This window comes from Aphelocoma coerulescens, chromosome 11 (assembly GCF_041296385.1).
Source record: "Aphelocoma coerulescens isolate FSJ_1873_10779 chromosome 11, UR_Acoe_1.0, whole genome shotgun sequence".
In the NCBI taxonomy this organism is placed as follows: Eukaryota; Metazoa; Chordata; class Aves; order Passeriformes; family Corvidae; genus Aphelocoma; species Aphelocoma coerulescens.
The window spans coordinates 9,585,860-9,599,371 of NC_091025.1; the positions used below are offsets into that span (position 1 = coordinate 9,585,860).

At 40.5% G+C, this 13,512-nt stretch overlaps 1 protein-coding gene across 1 annotated transcript; it reads right to left on the reverse strand.

Moving 5' to 3' along the window:
* Positions 1-1,241: 1,241 nt before the first annotated feature.
* On the reverse strand, positions 1,242-13,410 carry LOC138117003 (galanin receptor type 1-like). The gene is made up of 3 exons (XM_069026928.1): positions 12,703-13,410; positions 11,754-11,819; positions 1,242-1,559 (listed from the first exon to the last, which is right to left on the reverse strand). The coding sequence occupies exons 1-3, from the start codon at positions 13,408-13,410 to the stop codon at positions 1,242-1,244; spliced, it is 1,092 nt and encodes a 363-aa protein (XP_068883029.1).
* Between the last annotated feature and the right edge of the window lie 102 nt (positions 13,411-13,512).

Consider the following 13,512-nt stretch of genomic DNA (forward strand, 5'->3'; position numbering starts at 1 on the left):
ATTATTTAATACAATAGCTCCCAAGTTTTAGAAATACAGTGAAAGAGTGATCCATTTGGAGACTGGAAACCCATTCATTGCATGGATGGCAAATAATTTGTAGTTTAAGTTCTGTAACCTGCGTTTTTACAGTCTGTGAAGAGGTCAGTCTGGATTGCAGCACACAGAAATACTAAATTAGACAAGGTGAAATAATGAAGTTCTTTCGGTGATTTGCTTTCTACTTTTGAATTAATATGCACTTTATATAGTTACAAGTAGTAACCTTGAACTTGGTACAAATGCCCTTAACTGTTTGTTGCTGGAGCACTGTTGATCACAACAGTTAGTAAAAAAAACCCAAACAAGCAAAAAACCCAAAACCACCCGCACCACAAAATTTCGGGCACTTTATATATATACTAAAGTGGCTGATAAAAAGCCTTGGGTAGATAGACTCAAGAGCATACTATATTTACCAACAAAACTTTTTGTAGACTGCTTTCAAACAAAATCAGTTTTTTAAGCATATGTTGAGAAATACCACTTTCCTCCTGTTGCTCACCAAGAGACAGTTGTTGGAGGCAGTGATAAACAGGAGGAATTACACACAGGAGCACACAGACATTTAGACCCTGGGATGTATAAGCTGATACAGAGCCACCAAATGCTGACAGCCACGTCACTGACACATGTGAAAGGTTTTACTGCCCAATAGGTAAATGCTATAGCAAAGCCTTCAAGGAGATTTAGAGACTTTAGAGATATATCTCACAGTTAGTGATATAAATGTGTGTGTAGCTCACACATAGTCAAATTTGTTGACGAAACAAAGACATACAAAGACTTTAGTTTGACTTCTCCTAAACTGCTCTCTGAGTCGCATCACTCATTGTTCACATCCAAATGACTGCCTACAGACATAATTAACTGCTGCCTTCTTGTCTGTATAGATGCTACCTTCTGTGTAAATCTTATTTTAGATCCTATTGTCACGACTACAGCTGCATTTGGGCTCTATCTTATGGGCATTCAGGTAATTCTGTTTCACATAGCCCAGTGTCTAGCAAGGTACCCTAGGACAAACTCTGTCACATATCATGACAGCCAGAGGGAAATACATCTCCTACCACTCCAGCAATCTGATGAAGTCCACACTTTTGCAGACTCCACCACTCCCTGGAATGCACTCGTATACATGTTCTCCCCAGACAGAACCTTCTTCCCTCCTCTTTCTCCTGAAACCCGTTTGTGAGCCCAGCTTACACATTAGTGGTGGAGTGTGTGGTAGAGAAATTCTCCATGCGCACTCTGGGCAGTTTCTCGGTGGAAGCCGGCCGCAGGAAGAACTTGCAGGTGAAGACTTGCCGGCAGGCCTTGCGGAAATTCTCCGAGAGGAAAGCGTAAAGGATGGGGTTGATGCAAGAGTTCCCGTAGGCCAAGCAGTGAGAGATGATGCGGAAGGTGAAGGAGATGTTGTTCAGGGGAAAGTGCCCAAACTCTGCCCACATGGTGATGATGTGGTGTGGCAGCCAGGAGAGCAGGAACACAGCAACCACGAGAAGCACTGTCTGCGCTGTCTGGAAAAGACGAGATCGTGTGTTAAATGGTCACAATGATCAAGTGAGGCTGTGGAATGAGTGAGTTGGCTTTCCTCTGTCATTAGTGAAGGCAGCATAACACAGGCAACACTGACGACTGCCAGGTGGGCACATTATGACAGTATGAAAAAGGATGCTAAAAACCCTGGTAAACTTGGATTGGCTGGTTTTGGCTCAAGGAAATAGCTATAGACAATGGAGGTAGTGCCTATAAAACTTTAAACAGTATAAAGGCTGCAGCAATGCTAACTGTGTTACAAGGAAGAGTGGAAATAATAGCTCATTTGGAGGCTGAGGAACATTAACGCTATTGAAAATAATTGCAGGGAAAAACAACTTGCAAGCAAGCTTGCCACTGAGAGGAGTAACAAAAACTGGCCTGAGGAGAAGGATTTTTCCAGTATCTTCCCTATTACAGGAGAAACCCAGAAAACTGCTGAATAGAGGATTTTTTTAAAGTATGCAGTGTGCATTGATTAGAAATGTTGCTAGCTGGGTGGTGACCTGAGGGAGGCTCCCTGTGCCTCTGGGATCCCAGCCTGTGCTGGCTGGGTTAGAGGTGTGCCTCTGCCATGGTTGCTTCCCAGTTAACTGGGCAGCCTCTGGCACAGTCCCAAAGCTTGACCTGAGGTAAAATTTTCCTGAAAACAATGTTCTTGGAGATCACCATACAAAATGACGGTTATCAGTGACAGTAAATAAAATTAGGCTATAACTCCCTTCAGCTTCCTTTCTGTAAGACCCTGAAGCCTGTGGGAGTAGGATCTCACTTTTCACATTTAGGAGACCTGATAGTGTTGCTTTTCTCTCACTTTCTACCTCTAGAACACTAAGTGGCTCAGAGATTGCTGCCTTGGCGGCCCTAAGATCCTTTCCTAATGTTTTTGTGGGGCTAATTCCACCTGACTTCATGAATTTTCAAAAATACAAATGGTAATGAAATTTTTCTGTATTTAATCCCTCATTTTGGGGTTCTGTAGCAGATGCACAGCTGGTGACTTCCCTCCTCTTGCTCCACTTGTTTCTCTGCACAATGTCTGATTTTTAACTTTGGTATTTAGTGTTTCTCATTTGTATTTTGTCATTTTAATAAATATAACAACTTGCAGACATACAGATGATATCCTTCCCCTGAGGAGAATTGTTGTACAAGTAGCAGGAAAGCAGTGGAGAAAAATTAAAACTTAGGTTTCATTTCAGCTTAAGATTTACAGCCTTGCTAGGCTACGTCAATGCTTCTGTCAATAATTCCCTAGCATGATTTCAAGTGAATAGTGTAAAGTTACTTTCCTAGAACAGGGATAATTTTCTAGTGAACAAAAATTCATTTAGTCAGTGGTTATCATGGCCACATTTAGTTAAACCCATTAACCTCTCTAAGGAAGATGTTATTGCTTTAGATCAAGACTACAATACAAGTTAAAAAAAAAAAAAGGGATTTCTGTCAAATAGGTCTCTCAAACAGGTTTGTATTAACTTTGAAAGGCAATAACCTGTAGGTTCATTGTGTACCTGGCATACTCCAGGTGCTTCCTTGTTTCACCTACCAGAATGCTGTCTGACAGCTGAGCTAACAAAGATGTTCCCCTGAGAGTGAACAAACTGCACTGCCAAGTGTCCTCAAACCAACCATGCTCTGAGCCAGATGATGTCCTTAAAAATAGACTGGAATGATTAGAAGTTGATGAGACTGAAAGACACAGACCTAGTGGTCTTGTGGGATCTAGCTTACCCACTTGGTAAGCTTGGTATGATGGGTACCAAAGAAATGATTAATAAACAGATCCCATCATTAGCTTTCACCAGAAATAATGGTGCTACTTCTTTACCTTCTAGCAATGTTAAATAGCTTAGGCTTGTTACCCAGGCAACCTTTCATAGCATCCATCTGCTTAAATTAGGGGGCTACAGGCACTGAAATATTCTTTTGAATAAGGCTTATATACCTGGCGCTTTTTTCCCCTTTTATTGTGAAATAACAAAACTTGCATTTAACATAGGGCCGAGTATTACAAAATGGGTTTGCTGTTGCTATGTAATAGCACAAAGCTATTTCTGGGGTCCAGCTTTTTGGGATTTTGAGATGGAAAACGGATAATACTAGAGCAATAATGTACATCATTCATGACTCAAGAATCAGATTTTTGAAATGGAACTTGTGTCTGTTTTTTCTAGTTAGGGATCATGTAGTTAAGATAGAGGAAACTGAACCAAAACATTATTTGACTTTTAATGTTACAACTTTGTTGTAGCTTAAACTGCTGTTACTGTAGACTGTGACCAGCTATGGAGGACTGATCCAAATAGTTTGTGTACTGTTAGAGCTTCTTCCAGGGGCTGTGATAGTTTGCACATTGCATTACTGTTGGTCAAGCTGTCCCCACTTAATGCAAACCTTCTGGTTCAACTTTGAAGTTTTGGTAGGTCCATAATAGACATGTACAATCCCCTCTACTGGGTTGTTTCAGTCTCTCTTAATACTTATAGAAGTCTTTCGAGCAGCTCCAGAAAATAACTTGCAGTGTTATTTGTTGTACAGTCAAAGTAAGTGTGTTTAAGCTGTACAGTGAATTGATAGCATAGTGACAAAGAAAGACAAGGAAATATTTTTTGTTTGTCAGATAATTAGACAAAATTCTGTTATTCCTCCCCCCACCCCCCCATTTTGTCATGTGCAGATTGCCACGAGTTTACCTGCTTATTCTTTTGTTATCTTTATCCATCATCTGCCTCTCATTTATGCTTTCCAGACTTTCTTTGTCTGTTTTGCCCTTTGATTATTTTTTTCCCCTGGCCCTAGACAAGCTGTTTCTTGCTTTTAGCCTTCTCCCATCCTTCAAAAGGCAATGGGAAATACGTTTAAAATACATTTTGGGAGAGATACCTCATTCCGGAGGATGATGAAGTCCTTAAATGTAATTGGGTTTAGAGCTGTTGTCCTTGATACGCTTCTAATGAAGTTGCTTCAACTTGTCAGGCATCTGCTCAAGGGCAAAATTAAGATTGTCCTGTAATGAGTCAAATGCTTCAAGTATTCCATGGATTTACATATTTTAGGAAGAACTAGCTGAATTCCTGAGATTAAAATATAGAGTGGACAGAACAGTCTAGAGGGGTAGAGGGCTTGTCACTTTCCTAATTTAGTCCCAGCTGGAGACAGCCCAGCTGCACATCATTTTTCAGAGCTGATCAGACCATCCATTTCTACTGTGTACTTCAGCCACACAGAAATTGGAAAGAACATTCAATTAGGTTTTTATTAAAGAGTACTGGCTTGCAGACAAACTGGGCTTCATTAGTGAGACAACTGCTGTTTCCTGAATATGCTGAGATTATTTTCTCTTTTTTTTCTTCCATAATTCTAAATGAAGAAGCATAAAGAAGCCTATGCCTGTTCTTCCACACTGTCTTATCAGCAAACAACAATTGACTCTTCCTTTATTGCTGCTCTGTAGGAGGATGTCTGATACCTGATTATGTGATTCACTGATAAATCTTTTCTCCTGTTATGCTCATCTCTAACTTGTGTATTTTTTCCCTTAAAGTTTGAGAGACAATTGGTGCATGTTTTGATTGCCCCAGACTTGATTATGCTAAGCTGCAGGGTTACAGACTTCACTATATATTGTAATTTACTTTAGTGAAGACTTGAAAAAAATGTGGTGACCCATGGCTTTTGGGTCACTTCTTTAAGATTTTGGTCTTAGATACTGCAGGTACCCTGTGCCAGTGCCCAGAAAAGACATGTGGCTTAGTGCAATATACTACTGTAGTGCTGAAGGAACTTACCAACCTCTGAGGAAGACAATTTTTGTGGCTTTAGTTTCAGGGATACTAAACCAAGAACATCCCTTTGCTCTAAGTCCATCTATGAGGCCAACGTGCAAAGTGAAAACTGCCAATTTCTTCACTCCTGCTGCCACATTCTTGTTTGCTCTGTTGGCAAATCTGACTCCCCCGATGGATTTGCAAACATTCTTTTCCTTTTTGCACATTAAGTTCTAACAGAAAGGTCCCAAACACAATCTAATCTCCAGAAACATGCCCATAGCTTAGTGATAAATGCAAAATGTTCAGAAAATGGCATACCTATTCTTAAGTAACTTAAATGTTGGATAGCAGCTTTCTCTACTTCAGAGCACACACATGTTTTAATTACTATTGAAGCACTTCTCATTGCCCTTTGGTCTTTTTTTTTATTACATTTGAGTATAATTCTACTCTTCAGTGATCTGAAAACCACACTGAAAGTATTCTTTTTCATTGTTCTGTCTTCTTTCTTGGAGTCAGAGATGGCAGCTGGATGTCATGAAGAAGAGGAGGGACTGAAGAAAATATATTTTCAGATGTTACCAGTTACTTTCTTTATGTACAAAGAGGGGCTCTTCATTTTGCAGCAGCTTGCTTGCACTTGTTCCAGCTGCTCATCTGCACATCTCTCGTTCTAATCTCCTCTGTTGGTGCCCTTGAAACTGACTCATCTTGTATTCATAAATGTTTATGAGCATTGTGATATTTCTATTATCCCCTAATTGGTAATGATGCTCTTAATTCCTGCTGCCCTGGGCTCTTGTTAACCAAACAACGTGCAGGATTTCACTTTGGAATTATATTCTTTTGCTCAATGGATCCCAGGATCTTCCATGTTCCTTTGCTGTTGTTCAAATGCCAAGGCCTTGAACATCATGTGCATTGTCTCCATGAAAACCTTCAATTTGCATGAACAGTAGCCAAATAGTTAGTTTAGCATACAAGAAAGCAGTAACAGTGTAGCTTTTATCTGCCTCTCTTGGCCAAGATGTTCAGGAATACCTGTCTACCTTGAAGGAATTCTGTATCTTTTACCTTAAGCTCTTGTATGACCTTCAAAGTGCAGCACTCCAGGGAGTGTCCCAAATAAACTGCGCGTGTCTTTGTATTTACTTATCTCTGGAAGCAATGAACAGCTGATTTGCTTACCCACCAGGTAAGCACAGCTCACCTTCCTATTGTAGCTAACCAATAGAAAAGCATAGTACTAATTTGTTATCTTTGAGTGGCTCATTTGGTCTGTTAATTGAAGCTTTTGGCCTCAAGGCCCCACAGCTCCTACTATCCTTTCAAGGGAGCCTGCAAAATAGCTGTGAAATTCACATTCCCAGAAACATTCTTTAATTTGAAAAAGCATTTCAGATTGTTCAGTTTGCAGGCCTTGTTATTTGTTCTTTAAAGATGCACAGGACAGAACTGAGTAAACACTGAGGAACCCTGGTGTGTTCCAGAGGCCAGTAAAACACCATAGGGCCATGATAGCCCTGGGTTTGCATTAATTTACATCATTAAATCATCTTATTTAAGGCAGATGTATGAGCAGAGTTCCTGGGGCTGAGCTGGGCTCTTATGAAATATTTTGCAACACTGTCAGAGGGGGAATTGTTAACTTTCCTTGGAGCCAAATTACAGACTTGCTGTACTCTGCACAGTTCAGAAAAGAGATAACAGAACTGAAATACACTTAATTGTCAGAGAGGTGCACAGAATTTCTTAGCATGTGGTCTTGCTGGCTGGCCTCAAAAAAAAACGCTTATCCAAAACTTCAAAGGAGAATCCTGCAGCATCACAGCATCTGATTTTCAAGGCTGGCAAACTTGTACAGCTAGTATGGCATTAAATGGGGAAACAGACGGTCATGTATCTCTTCTGCAGGCACAGTCTTAGTTCATCATGCAGAATTTCAGCCTAAGCTTGTGAAAAGTACTAAACATCTTCCTTGATCTAATGCACAGATGTTACATATAAATGGAAAAGCACATTAAATTGAGCATGTCCAACATTGTCACGTAGATGGCAAACTTACATAAAAGTTTCAAAGTGGGAATCTGAATGAAAGGTCAAATTTTTTTATAACGGGATGTGAAGTCAGGATGCAGCAAACTTCGTGCAAGGGAAATTTTTACAAAGTTTCATGTGTGCTTAAATTGAAAAGGTTTCTCTAGTTTGCACATAATCATCCTGTAACTTAAAAGCTTCCAGATCACAACCCAAGCACAAAACCTTCCTTTTTTTTTTTTTTTTTTTTTTTTTTTTTTTTTTTTTTTTAATGATATATGTCTGTATGTCATTTGTAGGTTTCTGCTAAAGACAAACTTGTTCTTTTCAGCAGGTGTTTGAACACTGACTTGGAGGGGGTGACAGCTGCCAGAGCTCTCCGGATTATTCATAAACTGGACCCATTCAAACAAAATGTGGTTGTAACTGACTTTACAATAGTGTGTCTGAACACTGCCCATGAGTAGTTTGTCCTAAAAGTCAGGGCCCTCTTAAGCTGTCCTTTTAGCCCCTACATATCTTCAAATAACAGACTTTGAGTACAATGTTGTGGCAAATGGGACAGTGACAGACAGCAGAACAATCATCAGTAATGGAGGAGAAGGGAAAAGTGACTTTGCAAATGTAGTGCAGGGAATAAAACCCTGCTGAAACCCCAGGTATATCTTGTGGCACTGTGGTCTGGGAGACAACAGCTGGGTCTCCAGATGCTGCTGAAGTGAAGCCTGGTGTTGGAGACATTTATTTAAAGATGCTTCATACAGCAGTGGGAATTTTTTGACAAGACCCTGTTGAGAGGAAATTGGGTGGCAGTGCCACTCTGTAGGTGTATGTGTCAGAGCTCCTCTTAACTGTGTGGATAGCCAAAAACCCTACAATTCTTTTAACTTTTAGCTGGGTTTTGTTTCCATACTGTGATAACAGACAGAATTATCACATGCTTGTCTGCACGTGCAGCTCTGTGGGTCCCTGGGCAGCGGGTGCTGCTCTGCTGGGAGCAGGCAGCACACACCAGGGAGGGAGGGGAGCACAGCTGGAGGGAGCAGGCACTGGGAACCATACTGTGTCATGAAAAGGCAAAAAGGGTAGAGAAACAAGCAAGACACTTCTTGAAATAACAAATTCCCAATACTGTAGTTCATTAGGCTTTGTTTCGTGTTTCCATGGGTTTGATTTACTTTTTAAAACAGGGGGTTTTTTGTTGGTTTTTTTTTTTCATTTTAAAGGCATAGATACAAATTCATGATACAGTACAATCTTTAAAGGGGGAGGTTGAGCCACAGTACCAAGTACCTGGGCTCCAGTAATATGCTTCACATACTCAGGGTCAGTTAAATCCAGGATTATTTTGCTTTCTTTGCTACAGCAGTGCAGCTAGGAAAGTCAGGCATGTACTTGCACGACTGGGACTATCAATTTGGCCATGCTATCACCATCTCATTAGAAATCACCCTAGGGCTGGATCCAGCAGTATCCCACTTGTTCTGTAAGTATTTGTCTTATTGAGGTTCACATGCTGTTTCCAAATTTCCAGGATGTATTAATAGCAGATAAAATACCAGCCCCTCTATGACCTTTCAGGTGGCTTTAATTTGGATTTGTCCCAGTAATACTTCCTACTGTATTTCTGTGTTCTATGGCGCAAACTATATGAGTAAGAATGATGTCTCTTCTGCCTGATATCAGTGTTATAGGATCTGGGGGTGGAGGGACTGATATTACACCAAGACTCCAGCAAGGTCAATGAAAGCTAAAGATCCAGAAATAAGACTTGACATTTTAAGAACTCTTACCTGGTAGTACTATTTTTTTCAGAAGCAGCCTATAATGGAGCATAATAACAATGTGTTTCCAGTCATCATGTGGAATGCTGCTTATGGCAAGACCACAGCCTGAACTCTAAGGCATTTGCTTTCTTTCTTAACTATGTTTTGTCTTGAAGTGTTCAGTCCTGAGGAGAGTTCTTATAGCTTCTGAAATGCTGAGTGACAAAGCAAATTGTTTGCAGTGGTAATGCTGGCAACTCTTTCACTGGAAAATCTTGTTCAACAAGGACTCTGAGCCTGCAATTTGATTCTTTTGAGACTTTTTATTCATGTATGTAGCCCAGATGAGCATTGGGAGATTTGAACCAAAACCTGTTTGCAAAATTTGCTGTTTAACTGTTTAAAAACAAAACAACACCAAACCCACAAACCAAACAGAAAAAAACCAAACCAAATCCAAATAGGAAAACCCAAAAAGAGCAAACCCAAGCCCCGTTCTCTTGGAGATGGAAGGAGGATAATAGCCCAGTTTTCTTAAAATTATAGGAATGAAGCAGGAACTGCACGGTCATAGTTTCAGACTATACTCCTTTTTATGAATATGACACTGTTTTCCATATCAGTGTGGTGAAGATGCACACTGTGAATTAACAGATGTGACTCAGATGATTTTATCACCTCATATGGGAAGACTTGGTTGTTGTGCTACACTTTCTCTCATAGCTCAAGGCAATCAGCGTTTAGCCACTGAAGTCACACATATTTCAGAACAAACTCGATGTTCTGTATATACTAAATTAACCTTTCAAACGTGGATCAAGATTCATTTGTCAAATATCTTTGAGTAAAATAAGCAAAAGCTGTTCACTTAATCCCTGATGAAGTTTATTAATTAAACCCAAACACAACTACTTTCACAAATGGACCAACTAAATACATATGAAGGAAGCTGGATTAGCAGAACTGACATGCATCTATGAGTTTCCTATTAGGCTCTAGTGTGAAGTGTTCTTAAGAAGATGTGCTTTAAAAGATGGACTCTCACTCTTGTGTTTCAAGTATGCTTTGAAAGCATATGCAAGAATTCAGTGTGTCTGCAACCAGACCAAGAAAGCCTCCTTATGAAATGTTAAGAGTAGTGTTTGCCACAAAAAATACTTGAAGTAAGTACACTAAAGAAGATGCTTGGCATGCAGGAAGGCTATATGGACAATTTCTACACAGACAGTGCTGGAAGAAGACATATTGTGAAGGATGATATGTGTGTGTAGAGGAATGTATTTTATTTTTCTTTTATCTGAAAGGATCACCTATTAAAGTAGGCCTAACTGTGCCACATGGAACAAGAATTGCTATTGGGTGTTTCATAATTATGGCCAGGAAAATACTTAAGGGGAGGGAGGAAGAAGTGCTGCATCACTAACTTGTTTGAACAGGTAAAATCATAGGTGTTTTTTAAAGATTGATCCTCTTGGCTATATCTAATAACAATGCCCAAGGCTGAAGAAACTGTAGAGCTATTTTTTTCATCCAACTCTACAAAGCAAATCTGAAAACAACACAAGTGGGTACATTTGAAAAAGTGACTGTCATAAATGAAATTCTTAACTTCTTTACAGAAAAGTGACAGTAGTAATTTTCAACTGTTGGTAGTATTCTCTTAAAAATTATCAACAAAACAGGTAGTGTGCCATTCATACATGGGTAAAGAAATTCTGGGGGGAATTTCATACAACCAGTTTAGGGATTTGCTGGTGACTTTGACCCAAAGCAACTTTTCAAACTTAGGAAATTGTGAAATGATTCTATGTGGAATGACATTGCTTCTTAGCACTTTATTTGCTGCATTTTACATTATCAAAATTGTCAGCATATCTTGGTTGCCTTTTCTTAAGGTAGCTGTTAAACTCACCAAACTCTGACTCCGCTTTCTGTTTGTAGTCTGCACTATTGATCAAGAAATTATACTCTTGATTTTGAAATTTTAATTCACAGTTTATCTGTGGTAGCATCAGCATTCATCAAAAAATCAGCAGGCAAAATAAGACATGGTGTTCTTCAATGTAGTCTGTTCCATCTAGGTCTGGTGGTGTTCCTGCAGCAGGCAACACACAGCTGCTCATTTCTGCATAATGTGTTGCCTTAGAAAAGGTGGTTAAAAGAAAGTTTATCAGAACCTACTTGAAGTTAGATGAACACAGAAAACATGTTCAAAAATACTCTGAGGGGAAAGGGAAAGGAACACCAGTCTAGTCAATATTGTGGTGTATAACTTCTATAGTTATCGTGTTATGAGATATTATTGTAAATACCAATTGAGTTCTATCCTTACAGACAGTGTAGGTGCAAGACCAATTATGAATTGATACTCATAAGTATATTGCAAACAAAACTGAGTGTATGTTAGTGAATGTAATGAACCAGTAGAAACGAAATATAATCTATAGTTAAATCTGGTTAGGATCCATAGGCAAAAAGGACTGACAGAAACTGTAACTGTAAAACAACTGGAATCAGCATAGACCAGGCTGATTACTTTATAAAACTGGCATACCTATTGTATTATGGTCAATTAACAGATTAAACCAAAGATATTTACCTTCTTCTTTGATCTCTCTGACTTCTTGGAAATGTTCTTTACTTTTGTATGGAGATGGTATAAAACCTTGGGGGGGAAAAAAGGAACAATATATGGTATGAGAAATCGAAATTTGTGTATTAATACTTGAACTCCTCATACAAGCACCAACATTTTGAAATAATTATTTTAACATTACTTCAAAGATGCATTTGATACTTTCAGATTTTGATTCTAAACTCTCCACTTTCTCTTTCAAGAAACAAGGTTTGGAAAGAGCATTAAAACTGCTAAGCTTCCAGTAGTTCAGCACATATTAAGAGCTCAGCTGGCACTATGCTGAAATCCACAGGAGTTTTCACATGGACTTTGAATTTTATGTTGTGCCTCAGATTGTCTTCATTTATTCTGTAGGCTGATAATGCATATGGGCAGAGAGCAGGCTGCCAGTCCTGTTCCCTGGTGGGACTGTCCTGCTGTTCCTGGAGGCAGCACAAACAAATGTGGTGGTAGGAGTGGGCTCACCCTTGAAGGGAGGGTCATAAGGAGTGTTGAAGCACTGTAGGCAATTCTCAATTAACAACATCTAGATCTAGCTTTTGAAAACTCTTTACAGCACAGCAATAACCTGGAAATGTTTATCCTTCCATAGGTTTTTTCTCTTGCCAGTAGCAAACATTTGTTACTTAGAAAGAACAAAATGAAAAATATGAAAAACAGCAAGATTCTTTAGAGGGTTTGGGAGCCAGGCTGGGTGTCATCTTAGCAGTTATAATCCTTTTTGTGATCTGGTGTAATTTCATTCTGTTTTCCATCCCTCCGCCCGCCTCAAAAAAGTATTCTCTACCAGGAGAGAATATGGAAAGGGTTGGATCAGTTATTTGGCTGTGTAGCTAAGCACACACAGAAGCCACCAAGAGTATGGGATCTTTCTCTCCATTTAAACATTATTCCCATCCCTCACACCCACCTTGGCATAGCAGCAGGTGATGAGCAGCAGGGGCAGGAGGTACCCCACCAGCAGGATGGTAATCTTGTACATCTGCTTGGCTGTGGAACCGTTTGCCCAGTGCTCCCAGCAGAAAGAGCTGTTGGGTGCCTGCTGATGGCCACTCATGAGGGCCTGGTGCTGGGCCACGGGGATGGCGATGAGGAGGGACAGCAGCCAAATGACAGCCACGCCAAGGGCAGCGTTGCGCTTGCTGCGGATGCAGGGCGAGCGTTTGGCATGGACCACAGCGATGTATCTGTCCACAGACATGGCCGCCAGAGTGAAGATGCTGACCAGCATTGTTGCCATGGCCAAGTAGTGAACCCACTTGCAAAAGAAGGCACCGAAGATCCACTCTGGCAAGGAGTAGATGGTGGCCTGGAAGGGAACGCAGAAGAGCAGAAAGGAGAAGTCTGCAATGCTTAAGTTCAGGATGAAGATGTTGGTGGCACTGCGTGATGGGCGTCCCCCAGGCCGGAAACGCCCCAAAACAACCAACACTAATGTGTTTCCCACCATTCCCAGGAGAAAAATCAACCCAAAAAGCACTGGTACAATCACCACCTCTGGGCCGCCCCTGGTTGCTTCTGCCCAGCATGTTGGGGCCTCTGTTTGGCTGGTCTCAAGGTTGCACTTGCTGGTGTTGGCTCCAAGGGAAAGCACAAAGTTGTTTTCCTGCTCCTTCATGGAGCCAGGCAAGGAGCAGTCACTGCAGCCCTGAACTGCTGACAGGTACATCTGCGTTTGTTAGGGGTGGTCAGAGGTGAACTTCTGTCTTTTCCAGCACCG